The sequence below is a fragment of the Colletotrichum fructicola genome, assembly GCF_000319635.2.
Source record: "Colletotrichum fructicola Nara gc5 chromosome Unknown KSG_Nara_v1_contig07, whole genome shotgun sequence".
NCBI lineage: Eukaryota > Fungi > Ascomycota > Sordariomycetes > Glomerellales > Glomerellaceae > Colletotrichum > Colletotrichum fructicola.
In genome coordinates, this window is record NW_027094057.1 from 4,523,120 (window position 1) to 4,541,081 (window position 17,962).

A 17,962-nucleotide genomic window follows, 5' to 3' on the forward strand; every position below is an offset into this window, starting at 1 on the left:
GTGCAAGCTGCCTCCAGGGGGAATTCCATCAGGTAATGTATACTTTCACAAGTGGGCGAGAATGTGAGTAAAAACGTCACATCGGGACTACTGATTAGTTGTTGCGCGATTATCGTTGCCTTTCATCGACGGCATAACCTGAAGGCGTGCTCCTTCTGGTCGTTAAGATACCTTCCGATACGTAATGGATTCATCGTCCATAGACAACCTCTGAATACTGGGAATCAGCCATCATCATTATTACTAGGTTCGTGAAGCTATCTGGCCAGGATGGTAAACACCGACATCCAGAGTAACATCAGTAGCATGTCGAATCACCCATTCATTCAACCAAAAAATCTACAACGTTCCAAACGATCACCATTACCCCAGCTTTATCGTCAAACCCCAGCAATCTCTCCCGCCCTCGAGCTCCGCAGTAGTAGCTCGGCAAGCCCCACCCAGCCGGCGCGAACACAACGGGCAAAAAAGCAAGGCCACTGATAATCGGATATGCCACGCAAATTGCAACGTTGCTATCAACCTACACAGCAAAATACAACTGCAAGGTACGCTTCGGTTCAATGGTACGATGCCGACGGGTGTTCCTGAGGGGTAAAGAGCGGCCTGTTGCTCAGCGGCTGTCACCTTCTACAATCGCACAGCTCCTCATTTCGGCTCGCCCCTCATTCGGGCGGTTTACCCCGCGCGCCGGGAACCCATCGTGTGATGTCAACTGTTGATCGAGATTTCGATAAGTATGTGGTTATACAGCGTAGCTAGCTGTGGGCGATTTTCTGAAAGGTGTGGTCACTGAGACATTGCCATTGGCGAATTGCATCCATTAATCGTGACGATGCGGTTCACGGCGAATCTTGCTCTGGCGCTGACACTCGGCCTCCGCGCCGCAGCGGATGTGCTCCCCGGTCTCCCGACCGTGCCGTACACCACTACCGGCGGCACCCTGTCCTCCAACTTCTTCAAGAGAATCATCGTGGACGAGCAATTCGCGGACGCAGTCGACGACAAGGGCGAGACGCTGATCCCGCCCACCCTCCTCTCCTTCGCAGAGACATTCTCGGAAGACCTCGCCTCCGTGCTCAACCTCTCCATCCCCGTCACCACGGGAACTGCAGCAGAGCAAGGCTCCATCTTCCTAACGCTCGATGAAGACGCGTCCAAGTTTAAGGATGCGGCGGGCAGAGAGACTTCGGAAGGCTACGCGCTGAACGTGACCATCGACGGCGTGCGCATCACCGCCGCGAGCCCGCTCGGAGCGTGGTGGGGCACCCGGTCGGTGCTGCAGCAGATGGTCCTCGGAGACGGAGCGGTGGAGCTGGGTTACGGCGTTGACAGCCCCGGATGGGGGACGCGCGGGATGATGGTGAGTTCTCCGGCCTCCGGCTTCAAACAACCCGCGACGTCGGCGACGTATCCTGTACGATACTGACCAAAGACCCAAAGCTCGACATCGCACGCCACTACTTCCCCCCGTCCTTCCTAATCGAAATGTGCGCCTACATGTCCTTCTTCAAACAAAACACATTCCAGCTCCACCTCTCGGACAACCTCTACAACAACGTCGCAATCTACTCCCGCGAGCGCCAGCTCTCCCTCTACGCCGCCTTCCGCCTGCTCTCCGACGACCCCGCCCTCGCGGGGCTCAACAAGCGCGCCAACGAGTCCTACACCCGCGAGGTCTTCGACGACGTCCAGGCCAAGTGCGCCGCGCGCGGCGTCACGATCCTGCCGGAGATCGAGGCGCCGGGCCACGCGCTGGTGATCTCGCAGTGGAGAGAGACTCTGGGGCTGAGCAGCGACCTGAGCCTGTTGAATGTGTCGAACCCCGAGACGATCCCGGTCATGCGGGATATCTGGGGGGTTTTCCTGCCGTGGTTTCAGACGAAGACGGTGAGTATCGGGGCGGATGAGTATGTTGATCCGACTTTGAGCGAGGAGTAAGTTCATCACATGGACCTATGATCTGAGGATGGCACTGATGAGAGGGGCAGGGCTCTGGTGGGTGAGTACACCCGCTTCGTCGACTCGATGAACGACTACATCACGTCCACATCCGGCAAAAAGGTCCGCATCTGGGGCACCTTCTCCCCGTCCTCGGGCGGGGACGTGAACAAGTCCGTCTCGATCCAGCACTGGGCCAACTTCGAGGCGAACCCGCTCTTCGACTTCGTCAACAACGGCTACGCGGTGCTCAACTCGGGCGACTACATCTACACGGTGGGCAAGTGGTCCGAGTGGTACGGCCACGAGCTCAGCCTGGACTTCATCTTCCACGGGTCGCTCGACGGGACGGCCTTCGCGCCCAACGTGTTCGACCGGGAGAACGCGACGAACAACGCGGCGCGGGACAGTCCGGCGCTGCTGGGGCACATTGCGCCGCAGTGGAACGACTTCGGGCCGAACGCGACGACGGTGACGGAGGCGTATTACCAGTGGAGGGACGGGCTGCCGGCGCTGGCGGATAAGCAGTGGGGAGGGGAGGTCGCGGAGGAGGCGTACGGGGGGCTGTTTGGCAAGTTGCAGCCCGCTGCGCCGGGGCAGAATCTTGATAGAAGAATTTCGAGCGTGGGAGCGACGATTGTGGAACCAATCTAGGGATCGTTCTACCCGAAGACAGCCGTATCCTCGTTCTTTCCATTCCCCCTCAGAGACATTTTGGTTGTCGTCTCTCAGAATCCTGGATACGTCTCACGACAGGCATGTACGAGAACTCGCGCGTGACCTGGCTGACGAGAACATCGGATTAGCACACATTCGCAGGATCACTGGAGACGATGCAATCAACCCTCATACACTAAGAACAACTATACTGCCGTTCCTCGAAACCATCTGTCACCCTACCCTTCTTCGATCCAACCACGGCCGAGCTCACATGCAGCGAGTTTACAGCTGCCTATATGGCCGTGGTGGGTCTCATATCCAGACGTTGATGACGAGCTTGCTGAACTATATTGATGTGTTGGATGAAGTAAACATAGCGGATGCTGCGACAGCTAGATGCTTAGAATTAATGATCTCAGTTCTTCAGGGCGTATTTGACCGCTATGAAACGTTTCGGGATGGGAGATGTAAGACCCCACCCCAAGCAACGAAATCCCCCCACAACCGATAACGCGTCGCGTCGCGCAACCTGCATGCTACACAACATGCATCATCCTAGTTAGCTAGGTTTTTCGCCACCACAACGATCGAAATAAAATCCGAAAAAAATACCACGATACTTTGCATGCCCAATTATACCCCCGACGACCTCGCCGGCGCCATTGCAGCCGTGCGGGGTGGTCAGCCCGTCCTCGCAGCTGCGAGAGAATGGGGGGTACCATACGCCACCATCTACGGCCGTTTGAAAGGCGCCACATCGAAACGCGAGTCGAAAGTATGCGAACAACGCCTAAGTACGAAGCAGGAGTCGGCTCTGACGACTTGGGTCCTCACGCAAGGCTCCCTGGGCTTCGCGCCTAGCCATCGACGCGTACGAATGTTCGCTGAACGCGTCCTTCGAGCCGCTGGCGACATGCGGCCACTTGGGAGGAAGTGGATGGAGGGCTTCCTGCGCCGAAACCCAGCCGTTAAGACGCTCAAGGCACGGAAGATCAATGCTCGACGCGTCAAAGACGTTACTATCGACGATGTCAAGCAGTTCTTCGCGATTCTTAACCTTCCAGAGGTCAAGAAAATACCAATGAGCCTTCGATGGAACATGGACGAAACAGGAATCGCAGAAGGGACGCAGAGGGACGATTTAGTACTGGGATGTTCCGGAAAGCCTTCAATATTCGTCCAGAGCTCTGAGGATCGCACCTGGACGTCTATTGTCGAGTGTATCTCGGCGAACGGGCAAAGCTTGCCCCCACTCGTCATCTTCAAGGGCAAGACTGTACAGCAGCAGTGGTTCCCCCAGGATCTCACGAACTTCGCTTCATGGCACTTTACATCATCAAAGAACGGATGGACATCAAACAGTATAGGTATCGAGTGGCTGGAGAAGGTATTCTTGCCCGGAACAGCCTCAGAGGCCAAGAGACTACGTTCCAAGCGTCTTCTTATTATGGACGGCCATGGAAGCCACGTCTCCAACGAGTTCATATGGAAATATTACATCAATGATGTTTACTTAGCATGCTTCCCAGCTCATTCATCACATTTTACGCAGCCGCTAGATATGTCGGTCTTTTCGCCTCTAAAGGGGTCCTACAGACGTCATCTAGAGGAACGTAACTACATACTTAACTCAGCACCAATCAGCAAACAGAACTTCCTCCAGTGCTATTCGCATGCCCGCAGCGATGCCCTCCAGCCTCACATTATCAAGGCAGGCTAGAAGGCAACAGGTATGTGGCCTATTAACATGTCAAAGCCGCTCATAAGCAGGTTCTTCCATACCCCTACAGCAACCAACGTTCCAAGGGCCCCTACGTGGCGTGAGAAGCCGGCAGACGTTGCAGAGGGCCCTGAGAACAACATCATGAAGACACCAAAGTCTTCTATTAATTTGCTGCAATACAGATAGTTATTTGATAACGATATGAGGGGCAGAACGAGGTCACAGCAACTCCAGCCCAACCCAGTCATCCATATCCTATTCCTAGAGAAAATCGGGAAGCAATTAGACCTCAATAACATAGCTGCAGCTGATAACCAGCAGATTATTCATGCACTCGAGGCCCAGGTCGAAAAATACAAGCCAAAACCAAGAGGAAAAGTCAAGCCGAAACCAAACAAGCGATTCATGATCATCAAAAACATTCAGAAGAAGCAATAGGAGGTTCAGAACCGTCCAATCAAGTCAGAAGTAGTATCAATCGATAGCGATTCTTCTGATGATGAGGAGAGTATAAAATCGTGTATCGTCGTTGCAGATTGATAGAGATATTCAGCGATACGTCAAAATATAATCATTGTGGTGAGGGTCCAAATACATGAAAATCGCGTTATCGGTTGTGGGGGGATTTCGTTGCTTGGGGTGGGGTCTTATCCTATTGTTGAACGGAATTGAGCTCTGTCTGCTATGGCGATGGCTATGGAGACAGCCTGTGGCTGGCTTGATATCTTTGTTGAGACAGATGACATTCCTATGTCGACGAAACTTGGCTTGTTTGCGGAGGCGTTATCGCCATCGTTGAGGTCTTCATGGCAATTATCCCCCTCAAGTCCATGCTAAGTTAGCCGTGGTTGGTGTTGATAAGGTAATAATGGAATAGACAGCTACAGCAGTAGAATACTAGAATCATCACGAACGGAAGTGCGAGGAATGATGATAGCAGTGAAGCATCTTGACTATAGAGCGAGACCATTCCAATTATCAACTACGATACCCATAACCATGCGTCCACGACACTTAGTATCCCTGTTGTATTCGTGTCACATATCAGTGCCCAACGCCAGGTGCATTACCGCTAGATCGACCCAAGTATGGCTTGTCGCCTCGACAGGTCGCTGCTTGTCTCCGAGCGCGGAGATGGCCTTGCAGGTCGGCATTCTAAGTGAATGTTCCGAAAGCGTCCCCAGGGTTAATAGCAAAGACCATTTCAGCACTGCAATACCGCCCAGCGTTCGTGGAACGACTAGATTCAAGTCAGCTACACAGAAAAGCTGTGGGAGAAAGAGCTGGAAGCAGCCATATCAGATCCACGAACCTATAAAACCAGAGCGGCAATGTCTGCTCTACCCTAAGGTCCACGCTCAGAGCACCAGTAACATTGAGTAGGCTGAACTCGTTCGTTGTAGAGCTTGCCTGGCCCGAGGCAGTACAAGGCATGTCAAGTGAAGACTGTGTGATTATCTGATTCCACTATTCAAAGTTAAATCGAACAACGTCACCTATGACCGCGTTGACTTAGCTTGGACGGAAAGAAGAGCCGCTGTTCGCGAAGACATCCACAACGTGGGTGCTTAGGTCAGCCGTCTCTGGCGGGGGAGCGACGGCCGATCCAACTAGCGGCCCCAGTCCAGGTAAGGTGAGGGTCAGGGTCGTTGTGATGACCTGGCCATCAGGTCTTATCTCCGTGCGTGATTCAAGGGTGGTGGTTGGGTACGGCTCCGAAGTGGTCGTCGTGGGCTCAGCTGGCTCGGCGGGTGGTTCGTTATCAAGAGATAGGTCAAGACCCACGCTCGTTGTTAGCACGGCAGCATATTCCTGGCGGGCTTGGAGGAAAGGATTGTCTGCGGCCACAGAGAGCGCAAACAGGGAAGCAAAAAAGTACGGCGACGGCCTCATATCGTTAGGTTTCGTGGCGGGAGGGGAGCGGCTCTCCCAAGGGTCCAAGTACGTGTAGACTGCCGTCTATGTTGGTCGCGCAGGCAATGTGAAGAAATGCTGTGTTTTATACGTGGCCAGCGTAATGCGAACAGCTGCTGGCCGGGCCCTAGAACAATGTCGAGCCAAGCGTCTCCTGCTTTTGGGCCGTGGATTATGTCCTCGACTGCGTGGGCGAACGCTGTGGACTAAGCAATGTACCCACATAGACTGTATGTGTGTGAGGCAGTGGCGGCGTTGTCTGGTGTCAGCAGCTACCTCAATGTGAGCAGGTCCAAAGCCGGTATTATGGGAAGTACCGAGTTGACTGACACTGCTTACTGCGCTGCTGGGCGTTTGTGTTCGTTCTGGCGTTAAGCGCGCTGAAAAAAATACCTGTAACGAGGGGCATTTAATAGCAGGTAAATTGAACTTTGAGCTGCATGTTTAGATAGACAGTAGTTAGAGGTGATTATTCCAGAGAATTTAACCTTTTGTTTAGATATAATATATAGCCTAGAGTACAGTATCTGGGAGTATTACTGCGTTAAGTGGAATATGAAAGGTTTAAATAGATACTGTTTAGGTAGCTACAGCACACTTCATTTTGAGATCGTTCAGCCAGATCTATCAACAGGAGCATCATTAAATTCATTATTCACAAATAGACAAACCTTTCTATCTTCGCTAGGAGCAACTTTCCACCCAGGCTATAACTCTTATGTGCCAGTTGACTTCTGGAACAGCAGAGACACAAGGCCCAGGGTTATGACCTACACACGCAAAAGTCTAAGGTTACGCATACAGCAACAAAGACCTACCCAATCAAGGGATATCCTATGGGTTAAAGCTGGCGACGTTACTATTATAAACGTCTATAGGCCACCAGGCGAACCTACAAACCACACAACAAATACCCTCCTAAGCTATCAACCGCCAGAGAGAGCCCTTATTGCTGGGGATCTTAATGCCCGCCACTCTTCTTGGGAACCCAGCTCCCAAAGCCGGAACCGAGGGGACGATATTGCAGAGTGGGCTGAAGGCTGCAATCTTGACTTTATTGGAGAAGCTGGGGCTCCAACCCATACTCATGGACACACCCTCGACCTTACCTTCACAAATATCCCCTTTGCAGAAGCCTATATCAGCGCACACCTACACCCAGGGGCTGATCACCAAGCTATCACAATAATTATTCCTATAGGCAAGACCCAGGAACAGAGGTGCCAGACTAACCACCCTATAGTCTCCGACTCAGCCCTACTCCGGCTAGCCGACCTAGTTAAGGCGGGGATCCCAGCCCTACCTACCTTAGGGGATATACCTACCCCAGCAGAAATAGACTCCCTAGCTACCCAACTAGTCAGCCTCCTCTCTACAGCTACTCAGGCGGTAGGGAAGAGACGGACTAACCAGGGCAGGGGAGCCCCCTGGTGGACAGAGGAGTGTTCAGAGGCCCACCGAGCAGCTATTGAGGCTAGGCGCCAACAAGCCCAAGAACCTGGGCTAGTAATACCACCGCCTATCCTAGAGGAGCAGAAGGCCTTCCTAACTACAGTTCGGAAGGCGAAACGCACCTGCTGGGCTGCTAAGATTGAGGGCGCTGGATCTAGCCAGAACCTATACCAGATACTAAGCTGGCGTAAGTCTGGCCTAGCTATTAAGGCCCCACCTCTACTAGTGGATGGACAGGCTATCAACAACAGTTATAACAAAGCCCAAGCCTTGCGGAAGGCCCTACTAGAGAGATTTACTGCTGCAGATGACCTACCTGGGAACCCTTTCGCTGTTCCTATAGTCATAAGGCGGCTAATACCCTGGCAGAAGACAGTCAGTACAGAAGAAGTACGTCAGGCTACTCTCACAAAAGCTACAACCCCTGGGATTGATGGGATTACTACAAAGTTAATACAATCTATTTGGGGCCTAGTAGCTACGCCTATACAGCAGCTCTTCCAAGCCTGCATCTATATAGGCTACTTCCCCAGGACCTTCCGCAAAGCAGAGGTGGTTATGATCCAGAAGCCGGGAAAAACAGACTACTCAAGGGCTGGATCCTGGCGGCCAATAGCCCTCTTATCCTGCTTAGGCAAGGACTTAGAACGGCTGATAGCAAAGAGGATGGCATATCTCACTATTCTGGAAGGAGTTGCTAGCCCACAGCAGGTTGGGGCATTACCAGGGAGGGCTGCAGTCGACCTAACAACCTGTGTAACCCATGAGATCGAAAGGGCTCTAGACGCAGGGCTTACTGCAACTCTGGCAACAATGGACGTCAAGGGAGCTTTTGATTCAGTCCTACGAAATCGACTTATCCTTAGGCTACGACAGCAGGGCTGGCCTAGTAGTCTAATCAGGCTGATCTTCAACTTCACCTCCAGCCGCACAGCCCGAGTAAGGCTAGAGGATACTACTACAGAGGACTTTCCTCTATCCTGCGGGCTACCACAAGGGTCACCACTGTCACCTATCCTCTTCCTACTATATATAGCTGATATCCTAGCTGACGATCAGAGGCTACGGTTTGGCTATGCGGATGATATAGGCCTGCTGGCTACTAGCCCTTCCCTGGAGGGGAACACTGCAGCCCTTAGCCAGGAGATAACTCAGATCCTCGACTGGGGCACTAATAATAAGGTTGCATTCGACCCAGCTAAATGTGAAGCAATCCACTTTAGCAGGAAACATAACCAGACAAACGACCTGCCAGATATACAGGCAAGGGGCCTAACTATTAAGGCCTCAACTAAGCCTGTACGATGGTTAGGGGTCTGGTTTGATAAGAAACTCACCTTCCGGCACCACGTTGATATAAAGGTAGCAGCAGCAAAGAAGGTAGCCCAGTTCCTACGGCACCTATCAAACACAAAAGGAGGGCTCCCAGCAGCTGCGGCACGCCAAGCTGTCATTGCCTGTGTCCTTCCTACAGTCCTATACGGAGCTGAGACCTGGTATGCAGGTCTAAATAGACCAGCCCGGAACAGCAGCCACACTACTGCTAGCAGCAACGCTACTAGCCAGGCTGTAACAGTCAGTACGAGGCAGAAGGGCCTGGTTAGGAATGTTGGAAAGGTTATCACAGCAGCAGCAAGGGCTATCCTGCCTGTCTGGAGGACCACACCAACCAGCAGCCTCCTCCGAGATGCTGGCCTGCCTACAGCAAAGGTAGCCCTTGAGGCAGCACGCCTACGCTTTGCCACACGCCTACAGAAGGTTGACCAACAGCACCCCTTAGTCCCTAGGCTTCCACAGCTAGGGCGGCAGGAAACAAGGCTCCAAATAACAGCAGCCCTCCTACCTAAGTGCCCAAGGCCGTTGCTCCTACAGCCACAGCACCTCTCAGGATCACAAGACCCAACAGCTGGCCAGGACAAGGAGAGGGCAGCTAAGGCGTTCCAGGACTGGGTTAAGACTGTGCCAGACAACCATACAATCATCTACTCAGACGGCTCTAAAGCCCCTGATGGGGCTACAGGATTCGGCTTTGTTATCTACCGCGGCAACAAACGGATAGCCCAAGGGTGTGGCCGTCTCAGCATTGCAGAAGTATTTGATGGCGAGGCAGAGGGGGCAAGGGCAGGGCTCCAAAGGGCCCTCCTTACCTCCCAAGGCCAGCCTATACACATCTGTATTGATAACACCAGCGTTATCCAGGGGATACGCGGCAACGCCCCAGACTCCTCTCAAGCTGCCTTCTTAGAGATCCAGGCAGCAGCCAGGATATATACTATACAAACCCACTGGTCCCCAGGGCACCAAGGGATAAAAGGAAATGAGGAGGCTGACAGCTTGGCTAAAGAGGGCACAACGCTGCCAGCCCCCAGAGGCCTACTGCCAACCCTATCAGGGATTAAGCGGCTTGCTCAAGAACGCAAACAACACCAGCATAGGAAATGGTGGAAGCAAGAGGCACCCCCCCGTTATACCCAGCTGGGGCTTAAGGCCACCCTTGGCTGCCCTCCTGAATTAGCTCTACCAAGAGCTACCCTTCATCATCTCCTAGCAGCACGATCAGGTCATGGAGACTTTGAACAGTATCATCAACGCTTTAACCACACAGAAGCACTGCTTACCTGCTCCTGCGGGGAGGCTAAAGAGGCAGACCACCTGATCTACTGCCGTAAGACACTAGTGAGGAGGCAACGGTGGCCTATCCTCCACCCTTTTAGTCGAAGGGAGCCTCTAGGACCTATAGGCTCTCTAGAGCGCTACTTCAAGGGGCTAATCACCGATTATGAAGGCTTCCAGGCCTTCCTTGACGTGACAGACTTCTTCCAGAAGATCTGCCCGCGTTACTGAGAGATACAAACCTATCCTCTCGATGACAGACTACCTCTAGTCACCAGGAAACCAGATTGTTATAACGGAACTAGGGCACCAGTGGGAACTAGGGATGGACTGAACACATAGTGGCCCTCGGGCAAGATTTGGAGGACGTTAGTAAGCGGCGTGTACTGCAGAGTAGATAGCTAGAGACGGCGGCCCTCCACGCCACATACCCTTCGGGAGGTTTGCCGCAAGGGCGGCTGCGCCCTTGCCGCTACGGCGTTAAATACAAAACAAACAAAAACAAAACAAAACATAGTCGTTGTGATGTGTGTCCAGGATTCTCAGCGTAGATGTCCAGAAGGCCGAGACAGGAGACGCGAGGGACGAGCATCTGTGGGGGCTTATTAGAGGGTTGTGGTGAGTTAGTAGAAGCATGATGTCTGCGTTGGGACAGATCGGCCTGAGACGGCGATGACGGGCTCGGGCTGTAAAGTATCGTATTGCGACGAGTTTGACTGTTTCCCGTGGAAGAGCTCTAAAGTCTGATATCGACGTAGGATACAGTACCGTGTGGTGCTATGTTCATGTGCCTGAGACTGCACGAGGCGCATAGTGTTGTGAATCAACCTATACAGTATGATGTATATATCATGGATCAAGTTGAGAGCATCACCAGCATAGCATTATCACTATGATTGGCCTGCCACCAGATACTGTCACACGGGAGATGTGCCGCAAAGCGAACAATACAGAATAAGCACCTACTCGTTATACATAACAGCAGGAAGCTTACGTGTGTACTTCTTCTGTGAGATCCAGCCACGTCCACCGGCGGCTTCATCTGGCTTATCATCTGTGTGTACACTGCAGGTAATCAGAACCGACGGCTACAGCACCAAAGTCAGACGAACACAAGCAGAGATATGATAGACGCAGTCTTTTCCGCCAGTTTTTCCGCCAGTTTTCCGTCATTCTCCCCATCAGTTTCCCCGTCGCTATGTACTAATTTACACATTTACTACTATACTACCTATGCAATTCATGATTACCTCTGTCGTTCTCTAGGCTGCTATCCAGTTCCTACCCGGTGAACAGGAGAGCTGATGCTGTACAATGTACCCTGCATACTAACAAACACTATAAAGTATGCGGATGATTTACAGTAGCCGCATCCCTTCCACTGAGCTTCAGCTAAATCATCGCTGGCAAGCAGCCTACCTCAGTCTTCGTCACGTCCGGTGTCGTGTTCCGGCTGTCGATTTTCAGGTCCCTCACTTCAAGGCCGTGGTGGCCCGTTACGAAGTTCACTTCTCTACATCTACAATGGAGCTGCTTGCTGGTTACCACGGCTTGTTTACCCTCCCAGCCTCCTTCACCCGCGAGGACGTCAGATGCTGGCAGGACAGCCTGTACGAGTTTCTGCAGAAGCTTTCGCTGGAGAAGCACATAACGCAAGACGTTTCGGAGCCTCTCGCGGCATCTGCACACGCACTATGGGATAGAGAGCGCGACATCGTCCGTTCCATCATGAAGATGTCCCTGACCCATATGCCGCACGTGCTGGAGACGGGAACCTCTCGACGGGGCGACGCCAGCCCCAGGGCCTTGTTCGAAGCGGTCGCAAAGCTTCCCGTAGGGGGCATCAACGGCGACATCACGACGATTGGATATTTTGGCTGGCTTGACTTGCCTAGCTTTTATATAATGACGGCCGGCCCGGCTTGAAGCTGTGTATAGTCGTAGTTATGAATGGAAAGGTTGGAACACCTCTTTTGCGAAATATGGTTATTCAGACGGAAAGGCTATAGTAAACGTAGAGCAAGAGAACCGCGCTCGCCGTTCACAAACTATGTCGTAGTAATAGACCATACAGTATCTCATGACGATATGTTTCCTATTTCAAACTCTGCAAGCCATTAATCTTGTTTTGTTTGTAGACTTGTTTCTCCAGGTCTGGATTATCAACACGCAACAGCACATAGCAGCATACAACATCACAAAATAGCAGGTAGCAGCACTTAACAGCACGACAGGCATATAGCATACAGCTTCCTAACACAGTCAGGACGACCGTTGCCCATAAGACGGCGGCCGACCAGACCACTGCAAAATACAACAGATCGCCCTTGTAGCCCTAGCACCAGCTTGACAATACGCTCACGCCGTCCGCTTGCTGGCTTCCCCACCCTATGCTCGCAGGCCTCACGCCCATGACCGACCGCTCAAGCCATAAGCTAACGCACAGATGATGGCACTTTGCGCTGAGAAGCTGGTAGGCATGTTGGATGGCCTCATTGCGCCGCACCAGTTCGTCCACCTGGTGCTCGAGATCTTGTAGCTTCCTGTCTCGGCGTTGACGGTGAGCGCGCTGGTTGACTCGATTCTGTTCGCGACGTTTCTGGTGCATAGCGTCAGCAAGGCGCCTGGCTGGATATCGTCCGAAGTTGGCTATCGCCCACCCGTGCTTTGGCTGTATCGCTATCACTTTTCTTGCTTCTCGGTCTGCCTTTTCCGCGCGTGGTAGCGGGGTGCGTTGTTGACGGCAGAAGAGCGTGCTCGGTGGTGTCGGAAAGAGGGCTGCCAATGGAATCCATGGCCGCAGCCATGGTGTATGAAAACAGATGTGCGCCACGCGCGAGACGCTGAGAACTGGACGACGCCGTGATGGGGACGTTGACAGACCGGGTGAGGTCAAGCGGATGCAGGTCTTATGTAATATGCCCTAGACACTGTAGTATGGATAGTATTACGTACATCTGCAGACGATTCTTCAACGTCTAGTCCCTCGTCAGGCCCGGTCGGATGCACAAACACACTGTTCCCACCTGAGTCTCATCGCAGCAGCTTCTCGCATATCGTAATCACAGAGCACTTGGGAAGCTATCAAGCCAACATGCGTGTACTGCATAGTATGCCAGCGCGTCAACCTAAAGCCCCGCAATATAAGCAATCGACAAACGGGGAGCTTATGTTGCATCAGGAATGCATGCCTTGCCGCTGTATGTGGAGCCCGACATAATCTTAGCCTAAATAACCGACGAACCAGTCTGCACACCTCTTAACAATATGATGATATTGCTACTGCGACTGCAAGCTCCTCAGTAACAGCTGGCATGCAGAGCGGTGTGGAGCGATTACCTGCACTTTCGAAATGACTCGCCACCACAGACAGGGAGATAGGCGCCGCCACTGTAGGGCAATCAGTTTAGTGCAGGTGCAACAACAAAGACGGCCAGGCTGAGTGAGACTCAACAGCTAGAACTGCGGTTGATGCGTGGCGCGCTTGCCTCCGTTCGAAGTGTTCTGTATGACGCTGATCATGCCGTGAGGAACGGCCCGCACGCCCCTGCTACTGGAGACGAGCCGAAAGACGCGCCCATTCAGGGCTAGAAAGACATCCTGTCCTTCCATGCTGCCAGTCTCGTCATGTGCAATGCCCAGGCGTCGCGGCGCGGGAGACGAGCGCGGCTTCCGCCTGCTGATCGATTGTATTCGTCGTAGGAAGGATTGGTTCTGGGGAGTATTCTGGCGAGCGGTTTTGTTGCCTGACGATGCTGTGACACTACCCACATCCAGTAGTAGTTGACGTCTGGGATGAGAGGACATGGCAGCCGCCGCAGAGTAGCCAGGGTCAACTATGAGGAGAAGACGTCGGTAAGGGCCACCGGCGCATCTGATATACTGTAATGAGCGGCACTGTTCTGATGTGCTCCTAACTGGTTCATGTTGCTGGGAGGGCCCTGTTTTCTTACGTCCTCCTGCGCAGTACCAGCAAGCCAGAGCCAAAGCTGGACACAGCTAAATTTAGACGGGGATATAAATAGTGTCCGAAGCTTAATATGGTGGCTATTGTTATGTTTATCTGTTCGATCGAGGCCTGTATGTAATGTACGTACCACACAAACTGTAATCTTCCGGAAAGAAAGTACCATGCTACATATACATACGCAACCTTGGCCTGAAGCAAAGAGGAATCAAGCGGTCAAGGCCGGGTCCTCTCCTTATGAGAACTACTGCTACAATCTCCCAGCCTAGGCAGACGATCATAGATCCCCGCGATTACCTGCCTCATCGGCCTCCTCAGCCTCCTCAGCCTCTTCAGCCTAAGAAGCCTAAGAAGCCTCAGAAGCTGGACTATGTGCAGCCAAAGAGCCAGTTTGATGACGAGGAAGGAGAGGAAAAGGGGGATGGCAGGTTCTTTTCTCGGCTGTTTGAAAGCGTGCGCTCGGGCTTCCGTCTCTCCACTGTACTTCAAGCCCGTTCTATGGACTGTGTTGAAGTTAAGGTGGAGCAGCTAGCATCAGAGCATCGCCTCAGCTTAATGGACGTAGACAACGTGGTGGCCCAGACTCTGGAAGGCGATCTTTTTCTTCATTGTGACTCTGTAGAAGAGTTCAACTCCCTCGGCCATTTGGTCGACAACTTCGACGTGCAGCTCCACTGCCTTGGCGGCGTCCTCTTCAGGTTGAACCCTCCCGCCTGGGAAGCGCTCGCCCTGGTTGTCGACGACACTGTCTCGAGCAGAGAGTGCGTTGAGCAGTTCTTTATGCTGTGTAGAAGCGTAGCCAGACTGGGCCTACTAGTTGTGAACCCCGCCGAGGCGGCCTCGCTGCTGCGCGAAGCCAAGGGAAACGGAGAGGATAGCAGGCTTGTGGACATATCGCAGCACCCGACACTGACATCTCTCTGGCGCCTCTGGGTGTACTGCATGGTGTCTCTCGCAGGCTTTGAGGACGGAAAGTGCATGTCGTACCAGGAATCGTGGCTGAGAGGCCGCTCGGAGAGAGCGCCGCCCGCGATGGGCCTGGTGAAGCGAATGGGCCGGGACGCCAAATTGGCCAAGTCCGGCCGGGTTCTAGGGCACAGCAACCGCCACGGGACCGACCGTCGCGCCCATGGTGCCGGCCGTTCTGTCCCCGTTTTGCATGGTCATCAGCATCGTCGAGACGGAGATTTTCCAATGCAATCACGTCCTCAACATCCTCGCGTAGGAGGTGTTTGCTGATAAAATAAGCGACTAGTTGCTTCTCGGCGTGGCAGGCATGGTACTTCCCCCGACTCCCTTGGTCTCTGTCGTGTGGGCGCAGCGAGAAGCCAATTCTCTCGCAGAGGTCGTACACTTCTTGGGTCCAATCTTGTCCGGAGACCTGAATGTCGAGCTTCTCCCCATGGCCCCAGCCGCTCATCGCCGCAACCACAGGAAACCTTCCGCCTCTGTAGAGCACGGCTACGGTCTTCCACTTATTTGGGATGTTGAAGGTCACGATCATCACCAGAGACCTTTCATTGTCCGGGGACTGATGGAAAGCAAACCCAGCCAGTTCCCGGTCTGGCGGTGGGCTTTCAGTCCTTCCGCGCAACAGACGAACCACTGCAGCTCGGTCGCGATCCCTCTCAGGCGTATTCTCTCTGTAGACTCCCCCGGCCAAAGATTCCCGTTCGGCAATGTTTTCCTCTAGTGGCATCGCAAAGTCCACTGCACGCAGTCGTTGACCATTGCGAATGCAGTACGTCTCTGTGTCCGCACCATACTCCAAGAGGAGCTCGACGTTCCTCAACCTTCCCCAAAGGGCGGCTTCCATCAACGGAGATCTTCCAGCCGCGTTCAAGACGTTTGGTTTCGCTCCTTTCTGCAGGAGAAGCCGAACCATGTCATCTGACTTTTCGCACGCGGCGCAATGAAGCGCTGTATTGCCAGTGACGTGAATCTTATTCTCCGGCTTCTCGTTGCCCTCTCGGCTGCTGCTATCGGAGTCGTAATCATCGAGCTCAGGAACGCGATGGGCTTCTACCCCATGCAAAAAAATATCTGCGTCTGGCAATGACTCGAGAAACCCACGAACCGCATCCACTCTTCCTTCAACTAGGTCGCCCACCACAACATCGATTCTTTCGACGCTACAGCCGCCAGGGAGTCCTGTCATGGATTCGCTATAGTGAACTTGTTCTTTCGCGTCAGTCCACTTCTTTCGGTTTTTGAATGTAATCTCCATGGGTTTCGGTTGCTCTTCCCCCAACTCGCCCAAGTACGCCGTGGGGTCAGCAGTTCCACACACAAACATGGCTCTCTGTCTGTCAATTTCGTAGCCCACGTCACCCGACTTCACATTAAAGGGGAATACGATTTTGTACCTCAGGATGCCCGCCTCGAGACCCGTCACATCGCAGTGCGACATGCTCCATAGCGGTGGCTCATAACGACCGTCGAAACTGTGGTGGTGAATCTTTCCGCATCCCGGGCAGCGAACGTACACGTCCTTGTCATCCCACCACTGGACTCTGGCTTCAGCCAGATCGGATACGAATCGTGCCTGGCCCGCCATTTTGCTGTTGATGGGTGGAACTAGGGAGTGCTTAGATAATTGGACTGAAGCTGCAAGGAGCACAGTAATAAACTTGAAAAGGAGCAGGAAATTTCACGCACATGTCACAAAACCGAGAAAGTAGCCTACGCATGTCTTTGACTCTGCATGAGATGGAATTGCCACGTCTTGGTCCTGGAGACGGTGTCATGTTCAGCAGAGAAGATAGTTACTGTCGGATTGGAAGTCCAATTCGACCTCGAGGCAGGGGGCCCGCGCAGGGACCACTTACAAGCCCTACTTACGAGAATCGAGGCCTGCCCAACCTGCGGTTGGAACCTCCCTTTTAAAACCTTACGCAGAAGTAGCGTGGCCCGACGGCACGGGTCGGGGCAGGGTAGGGTTAGGAAGCAGCAAAAACAGGCAGGCAGGCAGGGGCAGGGCAGGCAGGTCAAAGGTCCAAGGTCCAAGATCCAAGGTCACGAGCACGAGGAGAGAGAGGGATAGGATCACAGGCGGGCACAGGCAGGCACAGGCAGGCAGGCATACTGCTAAGCTAGGTAGGTAGGTAGATAGATAGGTAGATGGATGTATAGATTTATTTGTAGCTAGCTAGGCAGGGTAAGGCAGGCTGTAGTGACACGCCCTTGGGGGCATGAAGCAACGCATGCCCGTGGGGGCATAGAAAGCTGGACGCCCCTGGGGGCATGAAGCAACGCATGCCCGTGAGGGCATGGAAAGCTCGACGCCCCTGGGGGCATGAAGCAACGCATGCCCGTGAGGGCATAGAAAGCTCGACGCCCCTGGGGGCATGAAGCAACGTATGCCCGCGGGGGTATGGGGGCTTCAAGTGTCAAAAGCCCGATGCCTCATGCCTGGGGACATTGTCCAACTCACGCCCTCGCGGCCAAAGAACAACTTACGCGTTTGGGGGCTTCGCAGGCCTCAACCAAACCCCGCCGTACAGCTTTCATCTAGAAGCCGCATTAACGTTCGCGCATCTACTTACCTTGTCTTACCTTAGGAACGTTATGTTCAAGCCTAGCTAGCTGGTCCACGTAAGGGTTTCCGTCGAGCTTCGTGGTGATGCACATCACGTCGATTGTTCGAGAGCCGCAGGCCTCTCTCTCCCTTCGCGGGGAGTATTCAGATTGAG

General features: G+C 53.3%; 5 protein-coding genes across 5 annotated transcripts; 4 read left to right on the plus strand and 1 right to left on the minus strand.

The window, feature by feature from the left end:
• Nucleotides 1–835: 835 nt before the first annotated feature.
• Nucleotides 836–2,595, plus strand: exoI-0 (Beta-hexosaminidase; the record flags this gene model as incomplete). Its single annotated transcript, XM_032028190.1, has 3 exons — nucleotides 836–1,363; nucleotides 1,444–1,937; nucleotides 1,992–2,595. The coding sequence occupies 3 exons, from the start codon at nucleotides 836–838 to the stop codon at nucleotides 2,593–2,595; spliced, it is 1,626 nt and encodes a 541-aa protein (XP_031875504.1).
• Nucleotides 2,596–3,226: 631 nt separating this feature from the next.
• On the plus strand, nucleotides 3,227–4,321 carry POGZ-0 (Pogo transposable element with ZNF domain; the record flags this gene model as incomplete). Its single annotated transcript, XM_032028191.1, has 1 exon — nucleotides 3,227–4,321. The coding sequence occupies one exon, from the start codon at nucleotides 3,227–3,229 to the stop codon at nucleotides 4,319–4,321; it is 1,095 nt and encodes a 364-aa protein (XP_031875509.1).
• Nucleotides 4,322–11,827: 7,506 nt separating this feature from the next.
• On the plus strand, nucleotides 11,828–12,229 carry CGGC5_v013021 (uncharacterized protein; the record flags this gene model as incomplete). The annotated part of the gene is made up of 1 exon (XM_032028193.1): nucleotides 11,828–12,229. The coding sequence occupies one exon, from the start codon at nucleotides 11,828–11,830 to the stop codon at nucleotides 12,227–12,229; it is 402 nt and encodes a 133-aa protein (XP_031875506.1).
• A 409-nt stretch (nucleotides 12,230–12,638) lies between these two features.
• CGGC5_v013022 (uncharacterized protein) lies at nucleotides 12,639–13,110 on the minus strand (the record flags this gene model as incomplete). The annotated part of the gene is made up of 2 exons (XM_032028194.1): nucleotides 12,639–12,902; nucleotides 12,964–13,110. 2 exons carry the CDS (start codon nucleotides 13,108–13,110, stop codon nucleotides 12,639–12,641), a joined length of 411 nt encoding a protein of 136 aa, XP_031875510.1.
• Nucleotides 13,111–14,507: 1,397 nt separating this feature from the next.
• Nucleotides 14,508–15,963, plus strand: CGGC5_v013023 (uncharacterized protein; the record flags this gene model as incomplete). Its single annotated transcript, XM_066152788.1, has 3 exons — nucleotides 14,508–15,346; nucleotides 15,545–15,549; nucleotides 15,614–15,963. 3 exons carry the CDS (start codon nucleotides 14,508–14,510, stop codon nucleotides 15,961–15,963), a joined length of 1,194 nt encoding a protein of 397 aa, XP_066007837.1.
• Between the last annotated feature and the right edge of the window lie 1,999 nt (nucleotides 15,964–17,962).